Genomic DNA, 17,639 nt, shown 5'->3' on the forward strand with positions numbered 1-17,639 from the left:
GCCATAACTTGAACAAAAGTACTCGGAATTGCCAAAATACCATCTGGAACAGGAGAAGCACAAGCAAACTACTTATGAGCTGCTTCAATTGTGGGAAGTGTGTGATGACATTGTAGGGATGAGTTTCGACACTACTGCATCAAATACAGGTCTAAGAAAAGGTGCTTGTTCACTTCTCGAAAAAAAAAAAAATTGATCGTAACTTGCTACATTTTGCTTGTCGTCACCATATCCATGAAATTGTATTAGCTGCGGTTTTTTTGGTATTGTTTGGGCCAACTAGTGGTCCAAATATAGCTGTTTCAATGATTCAAACTGAAATGGCCAGAAAACAACCAAAATGATTTCAATTCTCTTTCTGATCCATGTCTTGATTATCCACACGTGATGGATTTAAAAGGAAATGTCACAGAATATCTTACAAATTGTCTTTCATCTCAAAAGGGATATATGCCTCGAGATGATGACCTGCAAATTGCAGAGCTATCTTCTTATTCTTGGTACCCAGAGGCAAAGTTTACAGCTTCTAAGCTCCTGGAGCATATCATATGGCTAGATGAATGGTGAAAGTAATCTATTGTTTCAACTAGATTACCTGTTTACCTGTTCCGTGAGCAACTGAATTTAACAGCCAACGAGGAAAACAATCTCAAGGAGTTTTGCTTGTTTGCCAGTATCATTTACGTAAAAGCTTGGTTATGCTCTCTCATAGCAAGAGATGCTGCAGTAAATGATTTGCATCTTTACAAGGAACTGAAATACTATGAAGCAGTCAACAAATCTGTGGCTCTAAAATCGTCAAAGAAATTGAAATCACACCTATGGTATTTAGGTTCAGAACTGGTACCACTGTGTTTATTTTCAGATAAGCTGTCTCCTGAAGAGAAAAAAATGGTTATTACAAGGATGAAAAGCAGTGGAGAAGATTGGAAAAGATGGGGAATTAAGCTCACAACTGCAGATGGACTAGAAAGCAAGAAGCTACATGATCTGATAGACTCTGCCTCTACTTCTGCCTTAACCTCTTTGAAAGTCAATATTGATTTCATTCTTAATATAGACCTACAATTGTGGAATGATATTGAAGAATAAAAGGAAGCAAAAAGGTAGTAAATTCATTAAAGGTCATCAATGATGCAGCAGAACGGTCCATTGTCCTCATGAGTAGTTTTAATGAAGCCATTACTAAAAAGGAATCTGAAATGCAGAGACTGATTCAAGTTGTAGAAGAAAACAGGAAGAAAATCCCTGCTGCTACAAAGAGATCCCTGAAATTGCAATAAGTTACTTATAAGACACATAATCACTAGTGTAATCGACATTTTTAGTTACATATGTTAAAAATTATGCCTTCCTTTATATTCCTTAATTTGTTCGTCAGGAAGTTTAAAGAAATCATATTAATTTATTTCATGAACTCATCTACACACTCTTAGTTCAATATTTTAGACTAAATATTGTATTTCTTAGTGTTTAAAAGCAGTTGAGATATAGAAAAAATTCATGTTCCGTAAATCAATTTAGTAGTATTATTTCGAGGGTGCTGAGCAACCTCTAAACACAAACCAATCTTCATGAATTTTGGCAGGTATATTCTCTGATGTGAAAGCAACAAAATAAGCCACTATGAGAAATTCCACCTCACATGTTTATTTTTTCAGAACACCCCTATTACACACGTAATGCCACAATGTGGTATCTCATCTCAAGTGTGCACAGTTTTGCTTAAAACATTGATAACAACATTTATGTTGTTTGGCATGGTGATATGCATGCTGCGTCAAACTTAATTTTTTAACTATTTTAAAGGTAACAGTTTCGACTGTTTTATGATTTTTTTAAAAAATTCTCCTAGCAGAAAGACTAATTATTGTAGAATTTTGGAAATCATTGTCACATGAAATTTGAAACTTTCTTAAGAAGCACTGCTTGGATTCTAAAAAAAAGTTATTTATGTTGATTGATTGATTGAATTGTTGTTTTAAGTCCACTTTATGCACAGTAAGGCTAATCGGGACTGAACCTACAATTTAAAGTGGGATCCGAACCACTATGTGCCTCCAACGGGTATTGAACCCAGGACACCTCGATCACAAGGCGACAACGTTACCACTACACCATCGGGGAGGCCCTTTATTTATGTTGAAAAATAAAACTTAAAAATTACCTTACGCAAGCATGCGTGCTTCCATGGACAAGGTATTCTTCGTTGACAAGCGACAGTTAGTATGGTAGACTAGTGGGAATGAATGTAGAAGCAAATCAGAACCTTAGTAGAATTCATTTGGGGATTTTATTTTAATGCTAAGAAAACCAAACCTAACTTGCCTAACCTAACCATTAAAGCATATATTTAACAAAATCTTAAGTAATCGCTAAAACTCTCCAGCATGTGTTAACAAACATAAATCAAAAACGAACCATGTAAATATTGCATTTGTAGCATGATGAAATTGCAACAAAACCTGAGCCCAAAATATTTACATGCTGTGTAACCACAAGGGGATGGGAAAAGGCATGGGACATACAGGGGATGGACAAAAAGATGGAAACCCCTGCGAAGAAAAGCCGGAATGCTGTAGCTAATAAGTAGAGGCACATATTTTTGGTAAATAAAAAAGCAAATTTTCGGTATAAAAACGGAGTTAATTTCGAGTTCAAAAGCGGTAAATAAAATGAAATATCGGTGTTATAGCGGTGAAAAATTGGATGAAAAGTGGTATATAAAAATACATTTTGGTTTTAAAATTGTGAATATAATCCTAAATTTGATTTAAAAACTACACTTATTCCACAGAATTAACATTTCACTTCTAATAGCACATTTATGTAGTTATAAGAGTATTAAGTTTATTTCTGTGTAAAGGAGTCTATTTTTGCTTCTCCAATATTAACAGCAGAATTAATCAATTTTCCGGGAATTGCATAACTCACAGGATACTTCAGACTTCAGAAAGTGTTGCGTCGGTATATAAATGGTAAATTTCGTGTTTAAGAGTTAATTTCGCTTTTTGCAGTTCATTTCGCATTATTTCGTGACAAAACATGGTCACAAAATGCATCTCACACCTTCCAAAACATGAAAAATTAACACTACAATGTGTTTTTTCAAATTTCGTTTTTTTGTCAAAAACGAAATATGCATGCCCCTACTAATAAGGTGAAGGACCACCTTTATCTTCCAAAACGGCCTGCAGTCTCTGAGGAATGGACAAATACAAGTCCTGGATGGTGATAATAGGATCTTGCACCATTCTTCATGCAAAACATGTTCACAATCCTTCTCAGTGTTTGTCTGTCTTTGTCACGCAATGTACATTTTCGTCCACCCAGGTGTTTATCTGATGATGTCTTTCTGGACACACTATCATGTCATCATGATCTTCGATAGAGTCCCTCTCAATATGCCAAATAACATGGCTACTTTGGTAACAGAGGCCCCTGCAAGGTGGACACCAACAATTTGCCCTCTTTGAAACAGTCAGCTCCGACATGATTCAGTATCAACTACACTGCACGCTGTCTGCAGTGCAACTGTCTACTCCTACCAGGCCAAGAGTGTCCTATCTCACGGCGCAAAACACAAAATGTCGCACCGTGTCCGATTTCAAGTGGAAAAATTGCGTCGATATCACCTATTCCGATGTCGTGGTGTTTCCATATTTTTGTCCATCCCCTGTAACTCCTTTGGCCATGTATTCTTAAAAAAGAAAAAAATAAAGGTGGGAAAATATGACAAAATGAGGGCTGACTATCAAAAAAGTATATCCTTCCAAAAATCCTGGATACACCACTCTACACATGGCTTGATCCCAACAAAAAAAAAAAAAAAGAAATCAAATGGCAGGAAATTTCAGAGGACTGTAAATTCCAAACTACAGTTGATATTCCAAAAGAAAAATAAATATATGGGTTCTTATATATGTTTAAGGATATCATGACATGCTGGGGTGGGACACTCCTGGACAATCTTGTATTGAATGACCAGTAACCCTGCAGCACTGGTGACACAATACAGAAATTACATGAATCATAATCTACAAGCAATAAGGTTCAATTTTGAACCTTAGTACTGACATGCTCATTTTCAATCCTTGTACTAAAATTTTCTTCACCTACCTTTCTGCAGGATCTGCCATTTCGCCTTCCACCTCATCAGGATTCTCTACAGAATATTTCATGTCTCTATCTTCACTTAAAATTAATTCACCATTGTCACTGTCCTCAGCTGGCATTCTTGTAACAAGTTGTCCATGATAACATGGATAAAATCCTTCACTTTCATGAACATTTTGCCCACTAGGAACTTCCTGATTTCTGCCTTCAAATTGAATCCAACTATCACCACTCACATTTTCCACTTTACAAACTGAAGTTTCTTTCATGTACTCACTAGATAGTTTGCTGTCAACAGAAGCATCCTCTATGCACTCATTAGATGGTTTGATGTCAACAGAAGCATCCTGTATGCACTGATTAGATGGTTTGATGTCAACAGAGATATCAACATCAGGAGGTTCCTTGAATGATTCAGTTTCAGTCTTGACACATGACTCATCTGGAAGCCACACATTCTCCAGAGATGTTTGTTCACAAACTAATGGATCGGCACTTTCTGATTCAGACTTTATGAACACTTCCACAGGAGACAAACCCGTGTCAGACACTTGAACAGCCACGTTTTCTTCACAATCATCGGACCAGGATGCAGAAGCCTTATGAAAGACAAAAACAAGCAGTGTGGATTAAAAATTATGATCTTAAATTTAAATGTCTTTTTTACTTTTTATAAAAAAAAATCATTTTTTCTTATTTATGAGGCTGGCAATAAATAATGAGGCAGAGGATATTTCACAATATTTACATTATGTCCCTCAGAAGTATTGTCTGCCACTGTTAGGCATTTATTCCATTGTGACAAAAGTCACAAAATGGCATGCTCATAGAACTTCTTTGGCTGCTGTTGGAACCAACTGGACATGTAATCCTTGACATCATTGTCCAATTGAAACTGTTGTCTCCGCAGTGCTTTTTTGAGCTCACCGAAGATGTGGAAGTCACACAGGGACAGATCTAGACTATAGAGGGGGCGGGGCCTCAGGACTTCCCACTTGAAGTTTTTCAGACATTCCTTTGTTGTGTTGGCTGTGTGCGGTTTAGCATTGTCATGCAGTAGGCAGGGTTGGCATTTTGCCCAGGTTTCTTCGAAAAAACCCAAACCAGGTGGGTTTTTCATTATTATTTTTTCAGATAAAACCTGATAAAACCTGGGCAAAACTGGGTTTTATTGGGTTTTTAAGGTTATATTGAAAAATATATATCTTAATAATGAAATACATTATTCCCCTAGTAGTAATGTATCATAACATTCATTTGTATTGCTTTCTACCCTGCCCCAACTCTCTCTAGAGCAAGCGAACAAAAACAAGTCTCTGCGCAAGTAGTAACATGAGATGGCTCCACCAATGAACACGGGAGAGAGAAATGAATTGCCTGGGGAGGACTAAGCGACTGCAGTTACCAGCCTTCCCAGCAGCATGTACTGCTTTGCTCTGACCACTCTATTTCCTTCCCTTTTCTCATGCTATGCACACCCTTGCTCCAGAGACAATTGTCACAAGGAACAGTTATTTAATATTTCTGTTCTAAAATATTTGTCCAAAACTTGATTCAACTCTTCCTGGATGGTGTAATAGTTAATGCTGTTGCTTTGTGCCTTCTGGTAGTCAACAACAGTACTCCATACTGCCACCTTATTATAGGTGAGGACTAATAACATTTTATTCTAACAAGAAAAATGCCTACAATGCCAGAGGTCCTGGGTTGGAATCCCAGCCTGGGCATGGGTATTCTTTGTATGTCCCTTCATCAATTTCATCATATCATCACTCGTTTTCATTTTTGTGATTAGCCAAATGTGGCAGAAAAGAGGAGTAAAATAAAGCGAATCAATCGCTCAACCAGTGAAACAAACAAGAGAAACCCATATGTATGTGTGTGTGTGTATACTTGGATGCATCATCGTTTATGAAAATAACACAAATTTGAGTAGTTGTTATGATGAACACATTAACAAACAACACGGTAACATAACATATCAACTTGAATAGTGCCGGAACATTTCTTCCCAGAAAAAAAAGCAGTAAATAACTTTTTACAGACTTTTAATTTTCTTACTTAGGTTTGCTACCTTCTTCCTCCATAATGATACTCAAATTTAGATGTTAAATCACATATTTTTCAAGATTATGCACATTTTCAGTTAATACTATTAGTAAATATTTCATTCTGAACTTCGCCAGTCCCAGTGGTGGAGTAGTTAGCACATCATGCTATGATGCCAAATGTCCTGGGCTCGAATCTCAGTCTGGGCATGGATGTTTGTGAGTGTCCATTCATCAATTTCATCACATCATCAATTATCCCCATCTTGGAAAATTATTCAAAAGTTGCACAAAAGCACAGTAAAATAAAGCAAATCAATCAATCAAATCCATTCGGAACTTCAGTTTATGAAACAAATTATTTTGCGAATGCAGTGTTGTACATATGTTGGAATGAATTATGCTACAAACACATTTTTTTCTAATATATTTAATATGCATAGACCATTAAATAATCCAAAAATACTATGTACACGGTAACCAAAAAAGTTCTTGCTGTTCTAGAGCAGTGATAAACAAAGAGCAATACAGTGGACAGTACGTACCTTTAGGTTTCGAAGTAATCTCCATCAGCATCCAACACCTTTTGCCAACGTTCCTGCAGCTGCACAATACCCTGGTGATAAAACTCGGCGGGCTTGGATGCAAAGAAGTCCGTGAGTGCGTTCCGCAGGTCTCCCTCATTTGCAAAGGATCTCCCACGGAGGTGGTTGCCGAGGAAATGAAACAGGTGGTAATCTGTTGGTGCAAGGTCCGGTGAATGTGATGGATGGCACAGTGTCTCCCAGCCAAGTTGCTGAAGGGTCTCCCGGGTCCTCTTTGCCACATGTGGCTTGGCATTGTCGTGCAGGAACAGCACACCCTTGTGATTCACCAATGCCAGCTCCTTCTGCCGCAATGCCCGGTGCACCCTTTGCAACTGCTGAGAGTAGAGGTCAGCAGTGATGGTCTGACAAGGTGGAAGGAGCTCGTAATGCACCACTTGCCGATAATTCCACCATACAGAGAGCATAACCTTTCGTGGTTGCAGAGGTGGTCTTGAGGTGTGAGGAACAGGGTCACGTGGCGACATCCAATGTCTGGTACGCTTAGGAGTGTCACTTTTCGTCACCAGTAAGCAAGTGATCAAATATGGGTGTGTTCAGGTGTCGAGTGAGCAAGGAAAAACAGGCTGTCACTCGTTGTTCCTTGTTGGCTGCCGACAATGTATGGGGTACCCACTTGCTTAACTTGTATGACTTCCCTATCCCATGCAGGTGCAGTCTGACTGTTTCAGCGAAAACATGGAACCTTTCTCCAAGTTCATCACACGTTAGACCACTGTCCTCCTCGAAGGCTGCTTTCAGGGCCTCGTCATCCAACACATGTGGTCGTCCGCTCTGAGGTTCATCCGAAAGGCTCACATCTCCAGCACGGAATATCTGGAACCAATGCCTGGCAGTGCGTTCGTTCACGGTATTCTCCCCAAATGCCTGGCAATGCAGCGACTTTATGTGGCAGCTGACAGGCCCACTTTAAAGTCATACAACAAGCACATGCGAACAAGCTGCTTCGATACCTCCATTTCTCTTTGACACTGGAGGAGCTGTGACTGCTGTGTGTGTGTGCAACGTGCCTGTATTACTGACACTCGATGGTTAGACTAACTCCCGATCGCTTGGCAGGCACGTGCATCATTTCGTTTCCTCTCTGTGAGCGCATGATTAATGGGACGTCAAAAACGGCAAGAACTTTTTTGGTTACCTTGTAACACAATGTTTTAAATCTGCTTCAATACAGTTTGTTCACAGTTTATCACAGTTGTGTTTTTCCTATTATTTTTCTGGACTTTTAAAGCATAAATACCTCCCCCATGTATTAACCATGCCAAATTATAAGCTTGTCATTTTCAATTGTCTGGCCAATTTCATCCAAATGGAATGAATACCTTATACATCATCCAAAATATCTGGCTAGCATTAATGCTGAATCAGAAACGGAACGAGTAATAACTCCTGCTTGATCAAGAAAACTTGCAAATGCAATCATACCAAAATGAAAACACCTTCCGTAAGCTGGCTTTATTCCAACTACTCCACAATAAGCTTTCAAATGCTATGAGAATGGCAATTCTCATGGTCAAAACATTGGTGACTTCCAATTTGGTCCACAACGATCCCAAAACATGCACTATATTTCAAAACATTTATTGTCAAATTATAGCTTAAGAAAAGACGTAAAATTCTTAAGACTCTTAATATCCAAAAAAAGTAGTTTAGGGAGAGATTTGAAAGTGTCATCAGAATTTGGAATCTACCTCAGCATAAGAAAAATCCATTTTTTATCTACACTCTTGAAATGCTTTGAACAAATGCAAATTGAAAACAGAGCCATTCCCTAGGTATATCTAGTTGGACTAATTTCAACTAAAAACCTCTAAATTTGCTGCAGTTATTGTGGTCTCAAAATTGGTGACTTACCCCCAACCTTCCTAAAACACACACACTACATTACACAGATTTTATTAAAAACTTAAAACTCAAGTGATGCTGTAACATTGCTGAGACTTGCGTTTCTTAATGTACGAAAATATAACCTAGTCAAATATGAGCATAATTTAAAGTTCTCGCAAGACATGTTAAACCAGTTAGTCATCTACTATCTTTAAACATGGTGACCAATTTTTCTCAGATACAATGTGAGACCAATCCTTTAAGTTATATTGCAACTATAAAAAGTGCAACTCAAAAACCTTTGCATTTATGGCGGTTATCAAAAATAGAATGTGTTTGATCTTACCTATTACCACCATTCCTCTCCTAAGCTAAGAAATATTATTTCAAAAGTTTTACTGCAAAATTACAGACCAATGAAATCTCTAAAATTACTCAGTTTAATTCCTTAAGAGCCCGTATCACCGCTGGTGACGATACCTAAAAAATAGGTTCTTGCGTCGACGTTCTGTGCTCGAACAGTCAAGTGTGTGGCATTTAAATTTTACTGAGTTAAAGATCAAATATGAAGTTAGTTATGTCGCGCATCCTTTTTTTAAATATATTATTTATTACGTAGTTTTCCTTATCTCAATTTCGTAAAATTCACTTGCTCGCCAATTGTATGTAATAACTTAAATCAACATTTTAAAGCGCAAGAAAGCTTCAACTGTTCTTCTACAGCAAAGAAATGAAACTGATCTTACATAATTTTCTTTAGAATGTCTGTAGTTCGTCGACGTACGGAGCAATGTATGTAAATTTTAACTTTGACGTTTCTAAGCTGGTCGCGCTAGCCGTTTCCCCCTCTGTACCGCTCGCGCTCAAACCCCCCCCCCCCTCCACGGCCCTTTTTTCTTTCACAATCGGCCGGTCTTCCAAGAAAACCGCATGCTGAGAGCTAGGAAAAGAAAAAAAGAATTCAGGGAAAGGTTTTGGGGGAGAATCAATGGTTTGGGCGATGCTTGTAAACAGTTCTTCACTACGCTATATCCTAATACTAAATCACGATGGGGTTGTAGTGCAATGACAACAGTGAAGAACGGGGGATTTCTCCAGTATATTGTTCACAAATGGGAAGGGCTGGTTGCACAGACTCAAGTACACCTTTACAAAAGGTTTGCCTGCAAAAGAAAAATTGTGCCAAATTATAACTTTTTTTTTGTGAGAACACGAAAGTCCATTACCAAGGGATTTTTTTAGGGGGAAGGTGACTTTACTCAAAGTTTTTAGGTAAATATTGTGTAAATTCTATCTGGTGGTGGATTATCAACCGGTCACACAAATGAATGACTTTTTAGCTGTCGATCATAAATAAGTTCAATGAACGTTCATTGTCAGTTTGAGATATTTCTGAGGGTCAATGGTAAAAAATACTTGATGGAAATAGTGCTATTTTTAAACATTTTGATCGTCCGTTCAACTTAATTTCGAATTTGGCTCCTTTCATGATTTGTAAGTAGGGGGATAAAATATATTTACTTAATACTTTACTGCGTTATTTTATCACCAATTACATATATATATATATATTACAGTCAGACCCAAAGAAGTCACAACATAAGATAGTTCTGTGTCATCATATACAAAAATACTTTTAGGCATAGGTCTTATGTAAAATAAAATACATTAATTATATGTTGTTTTTTCTTTTCCAAAGACATTATTTAGTTGAATAATATGACAGACTTACTATTGATAATGACCATACAAAACACACCATAGAAATTTCATTCACTTTCAACTTTCTGGGGCCGGCCACCGTGGGGGAGTGGTTAGCACATCGCGCTACGAAGCCAGGGGTCCCGGGTTCGAATTCCGGCTTGGCCACGGATGTTTGTGAGTGTCCATTCATCAATTTCATCATATCATCACTTATTCCCTTCTTCGCAAATTGGCTAAAAGTGGCACAAAAAGCGAAGTAAAATAAAGCAAATCAATCAACTTTCTGGATATACGACAAATAACACTATTTCTGTATAAGGAATTTTAGGCGTGCTCAGATCCTCCGATTATGGGGAGCAAGGGCCTTGATAAGAGTTCAGCTGACGAAATAAAGCCTTCATTCCATCTCACTGTTTTTATTACATTGATGGGAACAAAACAGGGTCGTGTGTGTCCCGACGCATCTAAAATCACTTTATTAGATGAATTTCAACTTCAGTGGCACCATTGTTCTCTGCTGGCGCTTTATTTTCCATCTCTGCCGTTCAAAGGCTATTGTACGTATAAACGTGGTTTAGTACTGCAAATTCAAAAGAACTATACATAATTTATTCATGTGCAATATATGGGCAATTTATTCTGCAGACACATACAGATAATACAACTAAAGAATAAAATATGTGGAGGTGTTAATAAGAAATTTGCTAGTGGGAGAGTCCAATTACATAGGAAGTAATACACTACCCTTTCCTTACGTAGTTACTTGGAACTTTCGTAGGTTTGAAAATAGTATTTACTTTTATTTCTATAAAAGCATAATGTTGTTTAAGAACTGTTATTAGATTCTTCTGCACTAAATTTCTAAGTGAGGCTATTAAGGGGCAACTTCTCCCTTCCCCCCCATTTACTCACCGTACGCAAAGAGTGTGAATACTTTTTTGCTGAAATGGGAAAGTGAACCACAGCAAGAAACTAATAATATACGTCTGTTTTTATGAACAGCTGCAGAATTACCTACAAACTTGTTGAAATTCACAGTTTTGCTAGCTTGTACTCATTGGACGAAATACATACAGCCAGGGACGGAGCTACAAGGAGGTCAGGAGGGATGAAACCCCAACAACATATCTAAGCTCCCTGTAGCCCCCAGATTTTTATAGTACGGTAGACGCCTTTCGATCGAAAATTAAAGAAGTAGAAGCTATCTTACGTAATATTTTCCATTATAAAACTTCCCTTAGGGCAAGGCCATTGCTATGTTCAAGTACATTTCCTGCTTTTATAAGATCGCAAGATTATTGCAACGTGTTGTACGTAAAATCGTGGTTGGAGGTGGCAGCTGCAGATCTGCATGGATCAACAACGGACATTGATTATTTAATACGTACTAAGTAATTGTTAAATCACAAGTCTCCAAACTTGCCAAAAAAATTTACAGATACTCTGCTGCCTATCTGGTAAGTGGATGTGTTCAGAGGCTGTGGGATTGCTGTTTGGTTGTTGGAGGGTCAAACGATGATAATACGATGCCTACGAAGTTAAATGATAACAATTATTATCCTATGTAAATAATGTCACTATTTTTGGAGCGAGTGTTAAAAATTAATTTTTTATAAGTTGGAGGATGTTACCAATTGTATTGTGAAGGTAACACTGAGAGAACAAACATATTTTCAGTGCAAATTCACCTACACTAGGAGACAAAAGCATTGACTATCAATATCATTGACATAAATCAATGGATACAGTTGCAGCTCTCGCACTGGGCAGATGTGATTAGTAGTGAAAATAACTACCAATAGTTTTATATATGTTTCACATCTGATTCTTCTCCATGGAATAGAAATTGGCCACTCGGCATAAATTATTTTCCAACGTCATAAATAATAATTTATTAACATGAAGACCTAGGCTTACAAGGAATAAAACTGCCCAAGCTTGCTGATATTTGCACTAAATTGCAATGTTTAGTTGCACAGAGGCTAATCGGGACAAAACCTACAGCCTATAGTGGAATCCGAACCACTTAATTAAATGTCCCTAACCGTGGATCGAACTCGTGACCCGTCGATTACAAAGCATCATTATTACCGCTAACCGAGGCGGGAAGGTTCACTTATAATCTTTCTAATTATTAACATTTAAGAGTTAGTTAGTTTCTTTAGTCTTTTAATTCCTTAATGTCGTATTTTTGCCTCTCGGATGTTTTCAATAACGATGTAACGATGAAAGGATTGAGAAAACATCGCTGACAATTATGTTCATTGCAAATACTCGAATGACAAACTACAATCAGAAAAGCTGCCCCCCGTGGCGTAGTGATTCAGTTCTTTTTCACATGCATGCTCGGATCCGGAGAGATAGTTCGCAACTATGAATAAGAGGAGTGTACAGTTAACAGAATCAAGCATATCTGGAAACTAGTAAGCTGCGTGAAAACTGACATACGTGTATTTCAGGATAACTATGATAGATATGAACAAGAAACTGTATTAGCCTTATCTGCGGATGTTTGAAAAGTCCTGTAGTAAATTCACAAATTCGTCGTTCCGGTTCAATATGAGTAATATGCATTGGCTGTAAATAGTTTTAATTGTATCAAAAATGCTAAAGTACACATTTTACTAACTACACGACTTTCCCAATGATCCCAAATGGCTAACTTGGATTGATATTCATGTGCATTAGCACTGGCCTCCGTGGTGAAGTGGTTAGCACATCCGGGAGTTCGAATCCCGGCATGGATGCTCTTTGTGAGTGTCCGTTCATCAGTTTCATCACACAATTCATCCTCAGGCGGAGCACAAAGCATGACGCCTTAGGTTGTAAGACACGTTTTTATTACGTTAAGAAAAGAAAGAACATCAAAATCATCTCACTTAGGATAATTCACCAACTGCAGAAAACACAATAGAATGTCTTCCGCCTGTTCTGCACATGTGTCGCAACAGGGTGAATAGCTATGCACTACTACAAAACATCGTCATTATTTCCCTAGTTTACAGCACCATACAGGAGAGATATCCTGCTACTCGATGTTATAAACTATTCCATATATGTTGGTCAGAGGCGTGCGCACGGCGGGGGGGGGGGGGGGGGTGTTGATTGCCCCCTAATCACGGACGTTCGCAGATTTTTCCACAAAGGGACAAGAAAGGTATTTTTTCATTGGGCATATTACCCCGATACTAGTACTGTCCTCTCAAAAAACACCACTTGAATTTGAAATTATCACATTCCTGCGTCCCCATTACATAATAATTAATGTAAATTACTATGACTGAAATCTAATTATACTTGTGAAATATATACTTTTAGGTTGACCTTCGTTTTCAAGGTGTGGTCATCCTTGCCCCCCTTCCAGACGTTCCATGCCCCTATATTATTATACTTTCACCTAGAAATTTAGTGGAGAGCAATATTGTCGATGTTAATAAACAATATTATACTCTAAAAGGAAATGGCGCAACCACAATGGGACAGGGGGCATTGCTTATGCCTTTTTCCAACCTTGGACGGAAATCATTGAATTAAAAGAAAGCAAGACTAGCAGAATCTACTAGTAGCAGGACAAAAGGATACTCAAGACGGAATTAGTTTTCACGTCCATCTTCATTATTTCTTCCAGACGGTCAGGATCACTTGCAGAGGGTTACAGAGGGACAATTGTCCCCTCGACTTTAAATTTTATACAAATAAAAATACATTTCTTAAAATTTTCTTTCTCGCTTCGCTCGGGGTACCTGCTTTTCTTGCAGTCTTGTCAACTTCCGAGCCGTAGCTAGGAAGTAGCGGGAGTTGGCACTGGGCGCCGAACAATCTGATTGAGAAAAATTGTAAAAAAGAATGCCATGCCGTCCCATGAATTTTTTTGCGCCCTATTAAATCAATACTGTTTTCAACTTTCAAAAATTTGGATCGAAAAATTTTCTTGCTCGCTTCGCTCGCAGTTTCTTTTCTCCAATTCATTGTAAATTACCAGAAAGAAAGTAAGAACGAATAAGTAATTCATACAGTTGCTGCTATAACAGTTTGGTTTGGAGGAAAACGAGCGCTCACATTTCAGAGACAATCTATATAAATTTTGCTGTTGGTTTGTTAAGGGGCGGATGAATAGATTACGTAATGTATTTAAATAATATGTTAATACCTAGGTATATATATATATATATATACATACATATATATATATACACACTCGCGCGCGCAAACACACACACATATATATATATATATATATATATCACATCAATGCAAAAAACTAAAACAGTGAGATAAAATGAGGTTTTTCTTTGCCGATCTGACTTAATTTTCAAGGTTTTTGCTTTCCCCCTTATCAGAGGGTCTGCGCACGCCTATGATGTTGGTACCTTCTTCTAATAATAAAAACAAGTTAAAATAACAGTAATATTAAATTAATAATATTAAAATATTAATTAATATTGTTATCACATGAATGGGAAAAGATGGCATAAGAATAGGAATATAACAGCACGTATTCATTATCTAGCTCATGAATAGTTAAGATCGCTTCAATTTGTATAAAAACAACTGACCTGGCAAGGTGATTGTGAAACAGATAAGGAATTGAATATTTATTGAATAATGAAAAAGGATGTTAGATCCATTTGACGAAAAGTAAAGCTCTTAATTTAATATTTAAGCATATTACTTAGGTAGTGGTGTGTATAAATCTTCTTTGATACAGTCATCCAAAGTTGTATGACCCCAATGTAATCCTTCCCTTACAATAAGTTTGACGGAAATACACCTATCTCGATTATACGACAGATGCTAAACAAAACAAGCATATTTACATAATTTAATTTTAGTAAGTCTCTCGTGGAAGATTCGGACTCCCTGGACACCCCGCCTCCCCTAAATAGTCCTTGGCTCTATTACATGTAAGTTGTATTGCGATGTTCGTCAATGTGTGTTTTTCTTCTTTCAGACACTCGGAACATGTGTTGTCCTGTCACAGAAACCCTCTCGGCTCAGAGTTATAAACGTTCAGGCTCAAAAGAAAGGTCTATTATGGTCAGAGCCTGACCTTCCCCGCGGGGGGGAGTAGCGGACAGGGAACCTTGTCTTCTGTTTCTTTCGACACAGCAACCCTCCCACCAGTAAAGTCTCAAACTAAACGGTCTACCATGCAATGGATTTGCGTTCGAAGGGGGAAATGGAATCAATATTGGCAAGACTAGGAAGAAAATTTGACATCTGTCCGGTGCGTTTTTCGAGTGACGCTGATATGGGCTCTTAAAGGGTCATTCAATGTCAAATCAACCAATTTTAAAATATTTGGTTGCATGATCATTTTAGAAAAATTTCATTTTTAGCACATAGGTTTGTACAGGTTTCTATCTTGTAGATATTAAAACCAATGTTCCAAAAAAAATATTGTCTTTAGTTCTTCTGGGACAGCCATTTTTCCAACATGGCGCATGGCTTTTTTTTTTGCTCATGTAGCAGTATACAGAAACCTTAATATCTCAAAAACCATTAAAGCTAGAGACCTGTAACAAAATTTATTCTGTAGCTAGTGAAGTATACTTCCTATGATATTCAGGTATGTTTTGCTTGAAATTACATCACAAGTACGAAAATTATGGTGTAAAATGGGGTAACAATAGTTAAAAAATTGCATTTTTAAGCCCGATTTTTTTAATGAAGGCGATTAGTCTAAGGCTTGATTTTTTTTCATGTGTAGACCTACCTGCAGGGTGTCTGTAAATAAAATATCAGTGCTTAGAAATGCACCCCTTTTTTACAGCATGGGCTCAAACATGGCCGTTCATTGAATTTTGGCAGTTTTCGGGATTAAATATCTCAGATGGGTCCCCTTTAAAAATTCTGAAATTTGGCACATAGGAAGCCCTTCATGAACCTAACTCACAGTAAAAATCTCAACTTTTAGATTCAAATCGTTTTGGTCAATATGAGGTAACGTATGTCACCTAATTTCTGACCTTGCAAAGTAAGGTTAAACTACATTCCATACTTAGAATAATGAGTCTTTTCTTTTTTAAATTTGGGTTAAATAAAGGCTCAGAAAATATAGTAACATAAGGTTTTAATACTTGACTTACCATAAATTGAAATTACAAGGTATGACAATTGAAAATCTGCAAAATTTCTTTGCAAAAGGTTTGATTTATTAGGTACCCACGACCAGTTGGTATTGTCAGCTCCAAAACTGAGCTTCCCACACATTTTTATCAATGTAGCAGTACATGCAGCTTAAGATAGGCAGTGGCATGCCCAGAAATTTCGAAAGGGAGGAGAGGGGGGTTACATATACTTTTTTAGTATACAGCCCTGTTTTTGCCACATTATCCTCCCTTTGACGTAATTGTTTATGGAATACTAGGCCAAAGATATTGGGTTATGACCCCCACAAACTCCTCCTTGCGCACTCCACTGAAAGTAGGCTATTTATTTTGTAGTGTCAAAGCTGGTAGAATATGTTATCTTTTGTTTAATTTATTTTCCACTTTTTTTCCCCCAAGAAAAGACATTCGTTGAAATAGATGAGTCATGCACAGCAGAAGATTCAGAGACATGTTTTGATAGGATGTGGGCCAAGCCTGGAATTGATCTGTGCATGTACAATCTCTGCTGTCATTCTTCCTTTGCCTAATGTGCCGACAGTAGTGACTTGTGAATGTTCGTTATCTGTGACAGGAAATGAGTGTTCTGTAATATTTTTAACTGGAGAGGACTGTCATAAATACCCTTTTGCTAAGGTTCTCAAAGACCTAACTAATCTTAACAAAGTCAGTGAAAATGATAACACTTCTTAGGTCAAGACTACAGGTGTATGGCTTAGAGACAATATGCAAATACCATCAAATATAGCTTTTTATATGGTAAAGTATGTTGTGATCTTCAGAAGTACCACTTAAAGAAAAGGTTGAGTAAGGTAAGGTAAAAAAAAAATGTCAAGAAAGCCTTATACCAGTTAAATCAATATGCCTGATATGTTGGAGTACAAGTTTCATATGTGAAGAAAGTAACTCACTTAAATGCCAGAATTGAAATCATGTCTTTCTGCCAAGCCAAGGAAAACTAAAGGAAAAGCATGAAGTCTGTTCTGTTATTTAAGCATCTCCTGTTTCAAAACTGAGGAGGCTGATTGCAGAAAAACAATAAAGTGATCTTGCTCGAAAAACTATTCACATCCTACAAGGAGTGCAAAGGAAACTGGAAAGTTGCTTTTCACTAAGTATTTGAGTCCCAAGGCCATTTTCACAAGTAAGCCTCTCGGTCCCAAGCCGAATTTGAGCAAAATGCAGATTTTCAATTAAATGAGTGTAGATCGGAGACTAATTGCCCTAGA

The 17,639-nt window shown here is 37.5% G+C and overlaps 1 protein-coding gene across 3 annotated transcripts in view; it reads right to left on the bottom strand.

Annotated features, from left to right (window-relative positions):
• LOC145999700 (uncharacterized) overlaps positions 1-17,639 on the bottom strand; it is a 116,533-nt gene that overhangs the window by 81,505 nt on the left and 17,389 nt on the right. For all 3 annotated transcript variants that reach the window (XM_083136953.1, XM_083136951.1, XM_083136950.1), the window contains exon 3: positions 4,120-4,715. In XM_083136953.1, coding sequence (XP_082993079.1) covers positions 4,120-4,715 — 596 coding nt within the window. The remainder of the gene's footprint in view (positions 1-4,119; positions 4,716-17,639) is intronic.

The sequence above is a fragment of the Lepisma saccharinum genome, chromosome 15 (genome assembly GCF_977018435.1).
Source record: "Lepisma saccharinum chromosome 15, izLepSacc3.1, whole genome shotgun sequence".
NCBI lineage: Eukaryota > Metazoa > Arthropoda > Insecta > Zygentoma > Lepismatidae > Lepisma > Lepisma saccharinum.